Genomic DNA, 17,709 nt, shown 5'->3' on the forward strand with positions numbered 1-17,709 from the left:
TTCTGGGCAAAATATTCTGGAAAGTATGGCCAAGCTTTTGGGCATATTCTAGGAAGCCAAAATTGGGCCTAGGTAGATCAAAGAGGGTGAAATTGAAGGGCAGAAGTTTGACTTGACAAGACTGCTGTTTGACCTTGTTTGACTATAACTTTGTTGGTCATAGTTGACTAGCTGTATTAGGTGTATCTCTTGTTGAACTGAAGAATTTCTCTAAGGAAAAGGTTGCTGTGTTTTTCCCCCGATGTTCTCTTCGCGCATTGTGATCTCTACTGTCCTTATGCATTTATGGTTGAATTTCTGAAGTGTAATTGCTTAGTGATAATCTGGAATTGATAAAAGAAAGTCTATATCATTAGAAGTAATTATCAGTATTTCATAAATTAGTTCTTGTATCTATTGCACTGGAAAAATCAACACAAGGAACCGTGTTTTCGAGATTAGTGAATGCGTCTAATGGGGTGAAAGGTGTAAATTTTTTATTTCAGCTTTTGGATGAGGTTGCTATGGTGGTTGGGTGGAAAATGTTCTTCAAATCATCCCAGATATTGCGTCCAACTATGCTTTTGCTGGTAATATGTTAGAGAGCAATGTTACTTGGGAGCGGGAGCGGGGAGCGGGAGCGGGAGCGACCATTTTTAGAAGCTCCCGGTTTGGGAGCGAATCGGGGAGCGATTTTTTAAAAATATATATATTTTTTTATATTTTTTAATTTTTGATACATATATGTCAACAAAAACATGTAGAATGATGAAATAGACATAAAAAACATAAAAAACATAAAAAAACATAAATTGATCATTGAACCATATCACATCAATCATCTAGAAATTATAATCGTCATCAACCATGTCCATGAGTCTTATAAATCATGATTCATCAAATTCAATATTAAAGTTTCAACTTCAAGCTTTCAGAATTGAAAATTCAATAACATTTATCATCATTGATCACCAAAGTAACAAGTTGTACTTGTAAGCCAAGTTTAACCATTATAAGAAGTAATATCGAAGATATTTCTAAGTCCTAACTTCTAACTGTTAACATGATATGAAATGTTAAAAATTTATAAAATGAAACATGAATAATGAGATGAAATGAAACAACTTTAGTCTTTCACAAAGCATCATATTCATAATTCACAATCATTACCAATGAGTTATAATTGCCAAGGCCCAACTTCAAACTTCAAATTTTCATTGTCACAGTGATATAATGTTTACAAAAAATATCATAATGTCATAATGATATGAAAGAGTCAAGAGTCAAGAGTCAAGGACTCAAAACTCAACAGTTATGAAAACTAAAGTCTAATAGAAACTAAAAAAGACAAGTAAACTGTAAATCTACAAGTGGCCCTTGCCACGAGAGTCTCCAGGAGTATAAGCAGGTCGTGGTGGTCTTCTAGGAGTCTCCCGCACAGACCGACGACCAGAACTAGAGCCTCCACGCGAGGGTGTCGATGGAGGTGGCGACAGCAATGGAACAAGACTCGGGCCCCGAGAACTGCTACTGGATGGTGGAGGTGGAGGTGGCATGGCTGCTGCAGCTGCTTCATTTTCATCCCGTACAAGCTCCTCTTCTAGTTCTTCAATATGTACAATGCCATCCTCCAAATTGTCGTCCTCAGGGTGATTGTCCCAAATTTTATATGTGGGATCTTCATTAGCCCGATCACAGTAATGGCTCAACAACCTCAAGTTGTAGTGCACATAAACCAAGCTTTCTGCTCGGTTTTCGTTGAGTCTGTTTCTTTTCACATTATGTATATAACTGTAGGTGCTCCAACACCTCTCTGCAGAAGAAGAATTTACAACCCGTGAAAGAACTTTTTTTGCCAATTTTGGCAAAAGTCCGTGGCCGCCATATGTTTCCCACCATGTGAGAGAATCAAATTTATCTTTGTCGTCCATTGCATGGAAGTTACCATACAAACCACTGCCACTGAAGTATCTGCCTATTTCAAGGCGCACAGCTGCACATTCCTCCTTGTCAGGCACCAACTTTTCTAATGCTTCCAGATATCCTCTAGTTACCTCTTGATCTAAATGGGGTTTGGTCCTAACACCACCCCTTGCTGCAGGTTTGCCCAACCAAGATTCTGAGTAGTATTTTGGCGTAAGGATATACGCCAAGCAATGTAGTGGAAGGTTAAGCCTATTCCACCGTTCACACACACAATCATGAATCAGTTTGTACAAGTTGGGATCTTTATTATGAACAATGTCTTTTATTTCCCCCAACATGGTATCCATTTGCTCATACACCTCGCCAATCACTGGTTTGTCTGTATCTGCAAACCGAATCATGTTATAAATTGGCTTGGTGAAATCCAATACCTGTCTCATAGTTGTCCAAAACTGCCCATCAAGAGTGGCCTCCTCCACCGTTTCAAAACCTGCCATGTCAGCTACATTTGTAGCCCTTTCCTTTAACACCTGCCAATGTGGACTTGATACCATGCTAGCTAATGCCTCTCTTACCTTCAAAAGGCGCCTGAAGGTGAGGTAATAGCTACCAAATCTAGTCCTCGCAATCTTCAGCAACTCCAATCTCGAGTGACTGCGGAAAAGGCCATGGGTATTGCTATGATTTGTAATAAATTTTATCATTTTTTTTCCTTTCTTGTACAAATCACCAATCCATTGGTATTGTTCATTTTTGTTTTTGACAATATCATGCAACAGAAGGTTCAATGTGTGAACCAAACATCCAGACCAAAATATGTTCGGGTATTTATCCTCAATAATTGCTCCCGCTGCCTTACAATTAGGAGCATTATCAGTGATGACTTGGATGACATTGTATGGGCCAATACGCTCAATTGTTTCAAGCAATGCTTCTGCAATGTTGATAGCGGTCTTGAACTTGTCTGAGTAATCATGTGCAGCTAGAAAGATGGGACCACTTCGGGACACAGCAAGAACACTTATCAATGGCTTGCCTTTTACATTTGTCCATCCATCAGATACAATGGACACCCCATTGTCAGTCCAAGAACTTGTCATTTTATTCAAAGAATGTGATATTTTTTCTTTTTCATGATCAAGGCCAACAGTTCTTGCCTTGTCATACCCAGGGCTCTTGTATCCTTTAGGGGCATCCAGTGAAACAGGAATCGCCGATTCCGGCGATTAATCGCGAGTGCAAGTCGGATCGGTGGCAAAAAGTTCCGTTTCGAATCTGGGCGTGTCAACTCGCGTTGACCGAGTTTAACTCGTGGTCAACGCGAGTTCGACTCGCGATTTATGCGATTTCTGCGATTTCTGCCGATTTTAACGAGTCCCGCCAAATTCAATAGGGTTTTTGCCGGTTCCGGTTTGCCGCGTTTGCGTTCCCGCATCGGTGAATTGTTTAACAGTTTAACGGTGATAACATTGCCGCGTTTGCGTTTATAACATTTGTCATTGCCGCATTCGAATGACGAAGCCTTCGAAGCACATTCCCTGTCGAACGACGAAGCCCGTCGAAGCGCATTCGAACGATGAAGCCGCATTCGAAGCACAGTCCCTGTCGAGTCTTGTGAAACTCAGGTCACCGTCACAGTTTGCAACTTCATTAGTGTGAGGTATGCATCAATAATAAGAAGCATTGCATCTATTCGACTGTACATTGCTTCTCTTCGACTATACATTGCTTCACCGATAGCTTGCATCTATTCGACTGTACATTTGATATACTTTGTAATATGTATACTTGGTGTGACCCGCATACCTCGGACCTGTTTTGTGAAAGCATCCTATTGCAGATTGCCAGATTCCATATCGCATTTGATATACGTTATATGACTGTAGCAGTTGGCTTTGGTATCAAATAGACCACCGATATCAGATTAAATTTGATATTTACAGCAAGTTAAGAGGGATCAAGTCAATATATCAAGTAGACCACCTACCCCTGTTCAAGTACCTCTTTGGATGTTCCGAGTCCCTTGCCTCATAAACAGGAGATGAATGAGATTATCATGAAGAATATTTACACGGAATATATATTATATCCAGGTCACTAGGATCGCCCCCTTCAAGGTTTTGGATCCAACCTTTTATGCAGAGAACTTCCTGATGCTCAAAGATAGCCCCCTTACATGCCAGCACTAGATGCATGGAATCAAGATCCCCCTAGGCCAGTATTATTTTTTTCAGATACTAATTACTTTAAATTTAAAGCTGTGGCTGGAGAAGGGGTACCGATAACCTTGCAGAGATGATGGTTTTAGGGACCCTATTAAAACTTGATATGCATAAAATGATTCAAGCAGCCTCAGTTATTCAGTGATTCATTTTTGGTTATTAAACGAGAAAATGAAATTCACAATGTTGGTCTGCACTGTATTCATAACACTGTAACAGTAACTGTGCCTCAAGGACTGAGCCCTCCAACAAATCTGAGCCACAATTCTGTTCCTAGGTGACTGTTCCAAGTAGCACCAAGTCTGAGCTTGAAGCAGCTACAGGTGAATGTAATTTAATTAAGTCTGCAACAATGATCACAGGTAATTCCGAGCTATGAGCTATCTCGTATCTCCAAAGTTTGATGACTGTCCACTCTGGAATCTGCAATAGGATGCTTTCACAAAACAGGTCCGAGGTATGTAAGTTGAGAGGAATGCTCTGTCATTGAAATACACTCCCTAACACCAGATCCATGATTCCATACACTGCTGATTCAAGTTTCAACAGAGACCATATTTCTACCAGCAAAACCTGAATACTGTACAAGCCTACAAGGCTTCTTTCATGACTATCTTGGTTCACACCAGAGGAGTGAAATGTATGAGAATTTGATCCATATACAGATGACCAATGCTCTACCCATACTACCCAGTCAGAGTTACAGATATGAGTGTTTTGTCCATCTGTCTTCATTTACTTTTTTAAATTTCTAGCATATTTTAAATTTTTGGATGATTTTTAAATTTGATTTTTTCTTGTCTTTCACAGGAGCCACAAATTAAATAGAAGCCGGACTCCAAATCTTAACAGAAGCCACAAATTAAACACAAGTTCAAAGCAACAACAATGCCGAGAGAGAAGGACTTTGCTTGGGCTTATTGTGACAAGATTCTTGGAAAAGCCTTGCTCCTTTGTAAATTTTGCAAAAAGGAATGCAGTGGAGGCATTTATAGATTCAAGTTCCACCTTGCAAAAATACCTGGCCATGATATAGGTATTTGCACCAAGGTTGACGAGAATGTCCAATACCAAGCAGCCTTGGCCCTTGAAATGTTAGAGCAGCATAATGCCAAGAAAGCAAAGCAAACTGCTGAAATAGGAAATGTTGGAGTTGATAATTTTTCTGTCACTAGACCCATGTCACCTCAATCTGTTGAATCCTCAATGCCGTTCCCAAGTTTTCCACACATGCCTCCAAGGCCAAGTCAAACTCAAAGCCATGCCAGTCCTTCAACTCCTTCCTTGAACACTGGAGGTGGAAACATAAACGCCTTTTTTGCTCCCCGCACAAAACCCGGTTCCCAACCTACCTTGGATGGCACTGGTTGGAAAAAAAATATCCATAGTCAGGCAAGGAAGGCCATTGCTAACTTTTGGTACTATTCTGACATACCTTTCCACTGTGCCAGAAGTCCTTATTGGCAAGCTATGATTGATGCAATTGCTAATGCAGGTCCAGGGTTCAAAGCCCCTACATCAGAGAGCCTTAGGACAGATATGTTGTTAGAGAGTGTTGAAGATGTCATGCTTGTGCTAGCTGAGTTTCGTTCATCATGGGTAGAAACAGGGTGCACCATCATGAGTGATGGATGGACAGATCAGAGGAATAGAACTTTAATAAATTTCCTTGTATCTTGTCCCGCAGGCACAATGTTTCTCAAGTCAGTGGATGCTTCAGATAAGGTTAAGACTGCCCAACTTATCTGTGAAATGATGGAGGAAGTTGTTCAAGAAGTGGGAGAAGAAAATGTTGTACAAATTGTCACCGATAATGCAGCGAATTATATGGCTGCTGGTAGACTTTTTGAGATGAGGCACCCCACTATTTTTTGGACCTCTTGTGCTGCCCATTGCATAGATTTAATGCTTGAGGACATTGGTAAGCTTCATTGGATACATGAGGTTGTGGAGAAGGCAAAATCCATAACCAAATACCTATACAACCACACTATTGTCCTAAACACTATGAGAATATACACTGAAGGTAAAGAAATTGTTCGACCTGCAGTGACTAGATTTGCAACAAATTTCATATCTTTGCAATCTGTGGCTGAGCAAAAGATAAATCTGAAGAGGATGTTCTTGGGACCTAAGTGGATGGGATCTAAACATTCCAAGACCCCTGAAGGCATCGAAATTGCTGCACTTGTGTTTAATGATGGCTTCTGGAAAGATGCTGAAGAGATTATTGCTGTGACGGAGTCCCTTGTTAGAGTTCTCAGGTACTTTTAGTCTTTTAACTTTTTCATTTTTTAAATTTCATTTCAAGCTTCTTTTTATTTACAATGTTTCATATTTCTTTAAATTTGAATGCTTGAACTTTCAGGATGGTTGATGGTGACAAACCCGCTATGGGTTACATTTATGAGGCGATGGATCTCGCAAAGGAGGCCATCAAAAGAAGATATGGGGATGATGAGACAAAGTATATGCCTCTTTGGGACATTATAGATGCACGTTGGGATAGGCAATTGCATTCCCCCTTACATGCTGTTGGGTACTTCTTAAACCCACAATATTTTTATGATAAGAGCAAATTTAATGAGGATGGGGAGGTTGGCAGAGGACTTATGACATGCTTGGAAAGGTGCTTCGCTGATCCAGAACAACAAAGTCGTGTCTTTTCCCAACTACAAGATTATAGGACACCATCTAAATTGTTTGCCTATACCAGTGCTATAAGACAAAGGTCAAAGATGTTGCCAGGTACCCAGCTTGAAGGCTTCATCAATTCATTAAATTTGTTTAAACTTTATTTTGTATGTTAAATGTTTTATTAAATTTTCTTTTCTTTTTAAGTTTTTACTATTTACTAATTTGGTACTTCTAGTCTTCTACTCACAAACCCTTACCACTTGCTAGGTCTTTGGTGGCAAAACTTTGGTAGTGATACGCCAGATTTGAAGAGATTTGCCATTCGAATCTTAAACCAAGCATGCAGTGCTTCAGGTTGTGAACGCAACTGGAGCATGTTTGAGAAAATACATTCTAAGAAGCGCAACCAATTGACACAAAAGCGCTTGAATGACCTTGTATTTGTCCATTACAATCTACGACTTCGCAACAAACAAATACAAGGTGAGATTCGAGAGCTTGAATTTGAAGGTTTCATAATCTAGTTCGTACTTTAAAAGTTTAAAGTTCAAACTTCAAAGTGAAATTTTAATTCACATTTCAATGTCTCATGATAATGACAGGTATTGATCATTCACCAATTGACCTTGAAGAGTTAGATTTGCAAGCTACAAATGCGGCAGAATGGGTTCAATTAGATGAGCCTCCTCTTTTCAGCCTTCATGACTTGGAGAACTTTGAGAGTCAAGCAAGCGAAGGAGCGGGAGGAATTGCTTCTAGTTCTCACTCTTAAGAGTCTTAGACTCTTAGTTGCTGATTTTTTTCTGATTAGTATGCAATTTTTAACTTTTTTGTAAACTTTTAGAAGCATATGCTTCTAAGGACTCAAGACTCAGTGCTTTGGATCATGTGTGGACTCATAACATATATGAGATACTTATTTATTCATGATATTTTGGACATCTATTGATATTATGCATTGTTTGGACATACCTTTACCCAATATTAATGAAAAATGGTTTTTTCAATTCAATATATGTGTATATTTTTATTTAATGAATTCGCCGATTTTTTCCCGATTTTTTCCCGATCCGATTAAAACTTTCGCTCTTTTGGCTCGCCGATTTATTGCCGATTCCGTGTCTGGTAACATTGGGGGCATCATTTATGGCAGAAACCATTTCGTGCCAATAAGGTGAGCATAGAACATTGAATGGTATCCCACATGCATAGAGGAACCTGTAAACTTTTGAATCCACATCATTCCTACACCCCTCATCAAGGAAATCTTATATGGTTCTACGCCTTAAAGATGATGACCCTGTGCCTCCATGTCCATATCCACTGCCTTGGGAGGATGCTGAAGGAGTTCTTTGTGATGGTGAGATTGGTTCAAAGAAACCCCTTGATCTTTTTGTTCTGTATTGGGCGTCCTCCTCTTCCTTTATGTATTTGGCTCTATCTGCTGTTGACACCGCTGCACAAGTTTTGATTCCTATTTGTTTCTCTCCATCCCATGGCCTTTTCCCGCAGAGGTGTCTTCTAGCACGGGTGTATGAGCCTGTGTAATCAGTGTTGCAATGGGGGCAATGAAATTTAGTGGTTCCACCCCCTCTCCCTGTTTCAGCCCTGTGAACATATTTCCACAATGGAGTTTGGTCTTGTTTAGTTTTTGAGGGTCATGTTCACCCTCCTCCACCTCCTCCTCACTGGGGTTTTCACCCATTTGACTTCCTCCGGCTTCTTCATCCACCTCTTCAGTTTCAGGCCCCCTCCGTTTCCTACTCTCCACCACCATAATAACCATAAAAGGGACCAGGAAGAGGAAAATGCCAATAAATATCCCCAGGTCCATGGTGTTTGATGTTTGTAGGGTTTGAGTCTTGAATCTGCAAATTAATTTAGTTTATTGGGATTAATTCATTTAATTTATTAATTTAATTTAAATACATGATCTTTAAACTCAAACAGCTAAATTAAACTAACCAAATTAACTACCTAACCAGCTAAACTAACTAAATGATTAAGTTACTTACCTCTGCAGGCTTGCTCCTCGCTCCTTGGCACTTGCTCCTCGCTCCTCAGCTCTGGCTCCTTGCTCCTCAGCTCTTGCTCCTTGCTCCTTTGCTCTTGCTCCAGCTCTCAATCTCTTGCTCAATGAAGTTGAAATGAAATTTTTTTGGCCCATTGGGCTTATAAAATAAAAAAAAAATTCTAAAATTTTTGGAAATTTCGGGTCCGGCGGATTTTTTTTCCGCCGAACCGCTCCCGGCCCGTCTGAAATCGCTCCCGGAGCGTTTTTTAATGCCCGGGAGCGATCAGGGAGCGATCGCTCCCTGATCGCTCCCGGGCATTAAAAAACGCTCCGGGAGCGCGGGAGCGATCGCTCCCTGAATCGCTCCCTAACAGACCAGGGAGCATAAATTTTTTTACGGGAGCGATTTTGGGAGCGCGCTCCCGACCCGCTCCCGAGCCGCTCCCGCCCGGAGCGCGCTTCGGGAGCGGGTTCGAAGGAGGGGGGGGGCGCTCCCCCGCAACACTGTTAGAGAGTAAATAAAAAACCATATTTTGGATCCCATGTGTTGCACATTGCCTAGGCCTTATACTTGAGGAAATACAAAAACATGATTGGATTAAGAACACTTTAGATCACGCCAAGAGCATTACCAAATACATCTGCAACTCATGGGTACTGAACTAATGAAGAAAAACATTGGGGTTAGGGAGCTTCTTAAGATTTTGATCAACAGTTTCAAACGAACTTCTGCATGTTGCAATCTTTTCTTTCACAGTCACAAAAATTTAGAAAGATGTTTTCAAGTGATGAATGGAATGCAGTGGAACCACAAACATCAGGGAGACACTAAAAAGAAAGTTTTTGAAAACTCATTTTGGAAAAAAGTATCAGTGGCCGTGAAAATTGCTGATCCGCTTATTGAGTTGGGTTACACTTATGACGCTATTGATCAGGGAAAAGTGTAGATAAAGGTGGCATATGAGGATAGAGTTGCTAAGTATGCTCTATCTGGGAGATCATTGATAACATTTGGAGCAATCAACTCTAACACCCTATACATGCCATTGCATATTTCTTGAACTCTTGGTATCATTATAGAGTTGACTTTGGAGAAGATGAAATTGGGGAGGTCAATGATGGAATGTATGAGTTCCTAGAGTTTATAGTGCCCAAGGAAAGTCAGTGGGATGGAAATACACCAATAAATCAGTGTTTCAGTAGAGATATAGATACCTTTGGAAAAAAAAGTAGCAAAGATTGCAAAAGACGTGGACCAACCAAGTAGGCAATTCCATTTTTTTTTAAAATTCAATTGTTTAAACTAGTGTTGATAACATCATCGATTTTTTGACAATGTGCTGAAAATTTGTGATTTTTTCGGCTTTCCGATTTTTTGGCCCGAAAAAGTTTGCGATTTTTTTAAACATAAAATAAACATCATACAGTTTATTGAAAAATCGCGATAGTTTTCCTATTTTTCATGTGGTTTACAAAAAAACATGGTTTCGAGTCATAATGCCTTCTTTTTTTGTCATGTCACTTAGCTAGATGGATCTGTGAGGCAATTTGGAGTGTAGCTAAGGGTTATTGCGCAGTTGGAAGGGATTCCAAGTGCTAAGCAAGTGGATCTGTCTAGGCCCTACTAATGCTATGTAATCAATGGTAATGTTAAGTTTTTAACATTACCATTAATTGTTTCCAAATGTTTGAGAGTGGTTCCAACCTCATTGGATTTCATATGGAGAAAGTAGAATTTTAGATCTCACTCAAAATCCAATAGAATTAACAATTTTGAGAATTTGGGGGAATGCAACATTTCCACTCGACTGTAATGACCCTAGTAAAATTGTACCGATGACTCAAACAAAATCTTGATTTGACATGTTAATCCTTTTCTATGTTATTTTAATGGTTAGAGGGTGATATTGATGCTGAAGGTTCAGAATCCAGTATCGACTTTGATGTATTATGTTTTGTTTGCCATCCACTACATCTGTTATATTTGTGCTTCCTCCATATTTATGTGCCAATGCATTTATCTAATGCTGTTGCTTTACATGTTTGAAATTTTGAAAAAAATGAATATATTTTGTATTTTTTTATGTTTGCCACAATTTGCTGATTTTTCCTGATTTTTCGCCGATGTTTCCGAGAAGATGTTTTCCGGACCCTCATTGATTTTTTTTGCTGATGCCGATGTTATCAACACTGGTTAAACTTTAAATAGTTGAAGTTTAGCCAATGTCACAATCTAATTTGTTAAATTTGCTAACCTTTTCTTATACCATTTGACCTTTTGCCACTTTATGATGATTTCAATCTAGTGAAACACTTCGAACTTCACCAGTATAATTTGTGACCTTCTATGCCTGTTTCCTATCAACTTCTCTGATAATTCACAAACATCCCTTGACTCTTGGGGTGTAGTAAATATCCCAAGCTGATCTGTGGAAGCCTTCCTTTATATAAACTTTTTCCTATAAAGAGGAACAGAACACCTTTGGTTACCAATCATAGCAGTTGCTAAAGGGGCCCAATAAAAAGAATAATACACGTGTGAGGCAGCTTGGTTCACGTTTGGAACTGACCCACTTGGGACATTGTCTTGTTGAGCCACATGGTTGCTTTTTCTTTGCACAACTTGAAGCGAACCAAGGAGATTCGCTTGCTATATTTGGATATAGAAGCTGATTTCTTTTCCATGAGCACTTGAGCTCTCTAGCGAAGGCCTAGCAAGCAAAAGGTATGCCTAGGAACTGGAAGATTTGGCCTTGTTGGATCCCTGTCAATTCAAGGTTCTGTAGCCATTTAGGCAACTCATAAAGTCTATATATGGCACACCCCTCCCTGAGTGGTCATGACCCAATGTTAGGGTGTAGAAGGGGGATGCCTCTGGTTTCACCTTGGCCAACTTTCCATGTCAAGATGTAGTCCCAGGGATTTTCCTACCATGACATAAAGAGCTGGGGAAAGAAACAAACTTGCCGAGTATATCTCAACAAAATAATATCATCTGACTTGACTGTGTTAATGAAGGGGCATGCATCGTTTTTTTTTTATAAGTTAAAATTAATGAATGCTTCATAACTGGTCATATCTTAGATGTTGACGAGTTTAGGTTCCTACTCAAGGTGATGTATGCAGGCCACAGGGTTCGTAGGCAGTTAGTGTGTTTAAATTTCACACTAAATGATTATACCATGAACATAGGTTTTGCACGTCTACATTGTGTTGGTTAAATAAAAACAAGAGATACGTAGTGTGGACTATGGAGTAGAGTCTCACTACCTCAAAGCTAGTTGATTACAAAAGAGTCAATCCTCACTATCTCGAAGAACAATCTTTGTAGTCTGCTGCTTCTCTCATTCTTATGTCTGAACTCTGCATATTCTATATTCTCTTTATAAACTAAAGACTTATTTAGTCCTTAGATGGCTCCTCTATAACACTTTACAGGCATAACAACGATATTTTTATAATAAATGCTAATTAATCGAGTGGTGTAATCTATAACACTTGGTTACTCAGCTGTGCATCTAATCGATAACACTTGGTAACCCACTTGTGCCCATATCCAAAAGTGCATTCAGTTTTTAAAGGTCATGAGTATGGGCCATGGTCACTTAGGAGCGTCCTATGTAGACTACTATTTCTCTGTACCTTTTCACCATTCATATCTATTTTTTTATTATCAGATATTATGTGTGTTTTGGCTACATCTCTATAAATTATTTGCCCATAAATTATTGTTAGGGTTCAAGCTTAAAAGTTAATGTGATTCTTATGGCACAATGCCCTGTACACTCGTTATCCTTTCCCAGTTTTGAACAGTCAAAGAGAACATATGGGAAGTAAAGTTACAAGCTTCACAGGATCTGTCAGAAGCGTTTTCAGTCATCTATTTCTTCTTGTTAGAATCCACACAATTTTTTGTCTAAACTTTGTTTTCAATATGTTTAAAACTGAAACTGGGAAACCAAAGGTCCTTTGTCCCAGACCATCTTCAATATTTCTCCTTAGTCCCACTTCTATTTAGTATAATATCTTTCTATCAGTGCCCTCATATCTTTCTACTGTCTTCATAAATAAGTCAACAGTGCTACCAAAAGATCTCTGATTAACAAAACTGGCTGAATAACTAGCATGGTTTAGTACTTAACAACTAAATAAGCTTAATGCTGTTTTTAGCCTTTATGTTTCTCTTTTGTTTGTGTGGTAGCTGTTTCTGGGGCTCCCATCGTTTGTTAGGAAACTTAGCATATAGAATGAGTTTACTTGAAGCAATTTGATTATTATTTGTGATGATATTCTTATGTCTTTCTTATCTTTGCATATTTGTGTGGCAGATTTTCTGCCGTGGCAGCAAAAATGACACTCGAGGATTTAGGTATGTTGAATGCTTTTAGTCTGGCATTTGATGAGTCCAATCTAACTAAATTGGTTAGCTTACTTTGGATGAGACTGATATTTACTATGAAAAAATATGTTAGTTTGTCAATTTCATTGGAAGCAATATAGGTGATATACAATGTGAATCTTTTGCATCTGATGTGGTTCTATTAATACAGTAGTTGTGTGTGCTGCTGTACAACATCCATAAAAATGAACTAAGAATGCCTGTAACATACAGTTTACAGAAATCACCAATTTTCCCTGCCAATGATTTGAGATTTAGTTCAAGAATTCCTCAAGCATAGACCTGCCACCTGCAGATTTAGCTGCCTATATTGTTGACCGTTTAAACAATATTACTTCTCTTATGTTCCTCTCATGTGGAACTTCTCATGTTATTCATCCTATTTTTAAATCTGGAGACCAACAATTTTTTTTGGTGACTACAGAACTTTCACGGTTACCCATGCATTTGCTAAATTCTTTGCCATAATAATTGATGATCTTATCTGCTAAGTAGAGTTGTACTCTCTGACGTTTTGGTCTCTACATTGATAGGGTGATCAAGCTGATCCCTGATTTTGGATGATCAGAGGACGATTACCTATCCTTTGGGGTACTTTTCTCTATAATCGTATTTTCTTATGATATCGTTTTGATTTCAAATACAATAGCAGGTATTCAGTGCCAGCTTAATCTTCCAAGTTTATTCTATGATATGCCTGGGCTTGAGGTAAACTTGGTCAGGCAAAGACAGTCACATTTTATATTCCCAACAAAGAATCTATTCCTCTATCACCTCACCCAAGAAGACTGTTGGGAGCTGTTATAGTTGGGTGAAGAAGTCATTCAATTGCAAATGGAAAACAGTCACCAAGTTGTGTTATGAGGGAGAGGCTGCTCAGTTGGCTTCTCCTATTCCAAACTGGCTGCTGGGGTACCTCCAAGTGCTGGAAGCATTCCCCCCAAGGTTGCCAGAGTGCGGAGCAGAGTGGAAGAGCCATTTTCCAAGAAACCTTGGCAGTGGAGCATCTTGGGAGAGTCTATATATATGATATAGTATTGGATTTATATTAAAAAAAAATTCAGAATGCCAAATTATTTGCAGATTAAATGAAAACATGCATGTTTGTACATTAATAAATGCAGAAATGGCATCCATAGTAGAATACTGATTCTAGAAATTACAAACAAACATACAAATTTTCAAGCCATATAATATAAAGTAGACCATTAACTTATGGAATGAAATGGGTTAATAGCAACTGTTACAATTTTCATGTCCAGATAGTTATGTTTACAAAATAGGCCATCTGCACATAGAAGTATGAAGATTGAAATGTCCAAAACAATATCTTGAGCTATTTACAAAACACCTCTCTACAGAATAAGTGTTCACCAAGAAGGTTCTGGAGCCTTCTAGTAAAGTGGTGGAAACTCTCAATTACATGTTCAAGTACCTAGTACAATCAAGGCTGGTGACCAACTGACCATTGCCAAATATGAGGGAGTTAAGGATTTTTGATCTGTGTTATACACTCTCATCTCATGCAAAAGGTTTGGGATCTACATCCTTTTCTAACACTCCTTGCTTCCTTTCCAGGCAGAATAGGTAGCTCATAACTTCAGCCCCAAGAACAATGAAACATGCCCCAAGCCTTGTTTCTAGTAGATTTGTTCTGGATACAACTGTGTAGATTGTAGGAAACAACCAACATTTTGGGTGGACGCTCCACCCATCATCAGGGACACATAAAGCTTTCTTAGAATGTTTTGATTGCAGGACTAGGTTAAAAGGAGTGAGAGGATAGTGACTAGCTAACAAGATTCAAGAAAAAATGATAAAATTTGACTTAAATTAAAGAAATTATTCATAAATAGAAGGTTGAACCAAGGACAGATTTTGATTAAATTTGAGAAGGATGGATAAAATTTGATTTAAATTAGAGAAATTATTAACAAGTAAAAAGTAAGACTAGATAAGATTTGACGAAATTTAAAAAATGGGCTTCATAATAATAATAATAAACCATATAGCATTTGATATAATGTAATGTGATATTAAATATATTATGATGTTAGATATGTTATGTTAGTTAAATTGATTAACAATATTATTAATAATTAGTAATAATATAACTAATTATTGTTAATATTGCCATTAATAGTATTATTAGTAATTAATCAATTAATTGATAATTATGAACAAAGGAATGTAGTAAGGGCTTATATTATCAAAATTATAATAATTTATATTATTATTAATTAAGTTAGAGGAGAACAATATGAATACTAGATTGTATTATTGTTAATATTAAATAATATTGAATAAACTAAAATAAATTTATTAAAAATTGAGGAATATAAACTTGTGTAGTCTTGTGTACTCTCAATTTATTATAGATTGAGGAATAGACTAAATGACTCTTTTATGGGCACATTTTCTGGTCAATTTTGCCCAAAATCTGGTAGAGATTTTTAAGAATCGTAAGTTTAAGTTGTTTAATCTGCAAAGTTTGAGTGCCTCAGGGATTTTTAGGGTGATGAATCCATTTATGCATTCAAAAGTGCATTATAATCAACAAGAAACACAATCTTGCTCGAAATTGTATTGCTAGATTTCGGCCAAAACAACCATTTCGTCTATTAGTTAGGCTGCGCCATATAAAATATGTAAGGTAAGAAGGGAAATAGTGAGGAAATACGAGAAATATATTTTATATTATATATTAGAGCTTAAGGAGGAAGGTTTTCACAAGGATGTAATAAATTGATAATAAATCGAGAAGTATTAAGAGAAATAAGATGATAGACAATAAATTATTAATAAATAAAAAGGTAGAACCAAGGGTAGATTTTGAGCAAATTCCGGAAGAATGGACAAAATTTGCCTTAATAAATTAAATAAATTATTTATAAGTAAGAGGTAAGACTAGGTAAGATTTGATAAAATTCTAAAAGGGACTTCTTCTTAATAATAATAATAATAATAATAATGCTAGATAGAAATTAATATAAAATAATGTTAAATAAATTATGATGTTAGATATGTTATGTTCTAAGTCCCTTGACACGGGGACACAGGACACGCAAGACACAGAAATTTGAGTGTCCAACATGGGCACGTAGACCCCCCGGAATAGGACACATATGACACGTTATATATTATTTTATATATATATATATATATATATATATTAAAAATTAATACTAAATAGATATTTCTTACACAAATTCTCATTCATGATACAAATTCAGACATAGATCTAGATTCTACATTGTAAATTTAAAATTTGTAAGTTTTACAAAGTAACATTATGCATACAAATACAATTGTGACAGATTCATCAATGATCCATCATCCAATAGGAGAAAGACAAGAAACTGCAATTTTCTTGTTAAGTCATCATAATCAAAATGTGTTACATAGGTAGACTGTAGTAGAAATGTCAATGGAAAACAGAAATAGCAAATATAAAACAACTACAAGGTAGTAGGTAGCTCATGAATCATCAATCATCATCATCATCATCAAATTCAACATCATTGTCATGGTCACTGTTGTCGCGCGGATTGGCACGACAACGCTCAGACCGGGGGCTGTCACTCTGATCCCCGGTCTCTCCGTTTAAGCCTGTCTCCCGCGGCTAAGGGGGGTAGACCCTGTGAGATGATGAGACCAACTGTCGACCAGTTGGTTGGGAGACACGAGATACGATATGAAAAAGCACTTGATTGATTTGATTAATTTAGCAGACCAGTGCCTTAAGAGATTGTGGTTAAAACGATTACTTGTTAAATGATATAAAAAAGATATGGACCATGAACAGCAATCATCTATCATCAGCGAAAACACAATGCTCTTTAGAATGACCAAAACGATATCCAGCGACAGAAAATTTTAAAAGATAAATGCCTTAAAATACCACGAGAATTATAAACCGTTAACCAGATGTCAATTTCGCATCTCGACCTGAAAATTTAGATCTCAGAAAGATATGACAATTCGCGAAAATAACTTGATCTAAAATTTTCCAAAATATTTTTATATTTTTTCAAGATTTTTTTTTTTTTAAAACTAAAAAAATCTAAACTATGAAAATTTAAAACAAAATCTAAAATCTATTTTTTTTTTTTTTTTTTTTTTTTAATATGAAAATTCTAAATCTAAACTATATATAAAAATTTAAACTAAACCAAAATCCCTTTTTATTTTTATTTTTATTTTTCATATTATAAAAATCAAAAAAGGAAAATTTAGAAAAAAACTAAAATCTAACCATTACCAAAATTTAAACTAAAATCTAACAATTACCAAAATTTAAAATAAAATTAAACCAAAGTTAAGGCTAAGTTATGCAAATCTATAAACCTAAAACTATAATCAAAATCTAAAACTTAAAACCTACGCTAAACCTGGGCTTAACCGTCGTTAAATTCAATCAAGATACAGTTCATGAAAATCGTAACAGGCAAATGAATATCTCAGGGAAAACCTAATCCGCACCCTAATCCGCACACACGCAAAGCTTCAGGCAGAAAGAGGAAACAAGACAA

At 37.3% G+C, this 17,709-nt stretch overlaps 1 protein-coding gene across 4 annotated transcripts in view; it reads left to right on the forward strand.

Moving 5' to 3' along the window:
- The window catches only part of LOC149178694 (sulfhydryl oxidase 2-like), a 284,209-nt gene that overhangs the window by 218,354 nt on the left and 48,146 nt on the right, over nt 1-17,709 (forward strand). For all 4 annotated transcript variants that reach the window (XM_089420399.1, XM_089420398.1, XM_089420400.1 and 1 more), the window contains one exon: nt 13,107-13,147. In XM_089420399.1, coding sequence (XP_089276525.1) covers nt 13,107-13,147 — 41 coding nt within the window. The remainder of the gene's footprint in view (nt 1-13,106; nt 13,148-17,709) is intronic.

This window comes from Pinus tabuliformis, chromosome 4_1 (genome assembly GCF_031772625.1).
Source record: "Pinus tabuliformis cultivar Carrire ecotype Pingquan chromosome 4_1, CPIR1, whole genome shotgun sequence".
NCBI lineage: Eukaryota > Viridiplantae > Streptophyta > Pinopsida > Pinales > Pinaceae > Pinus > Pinus tabuliformis.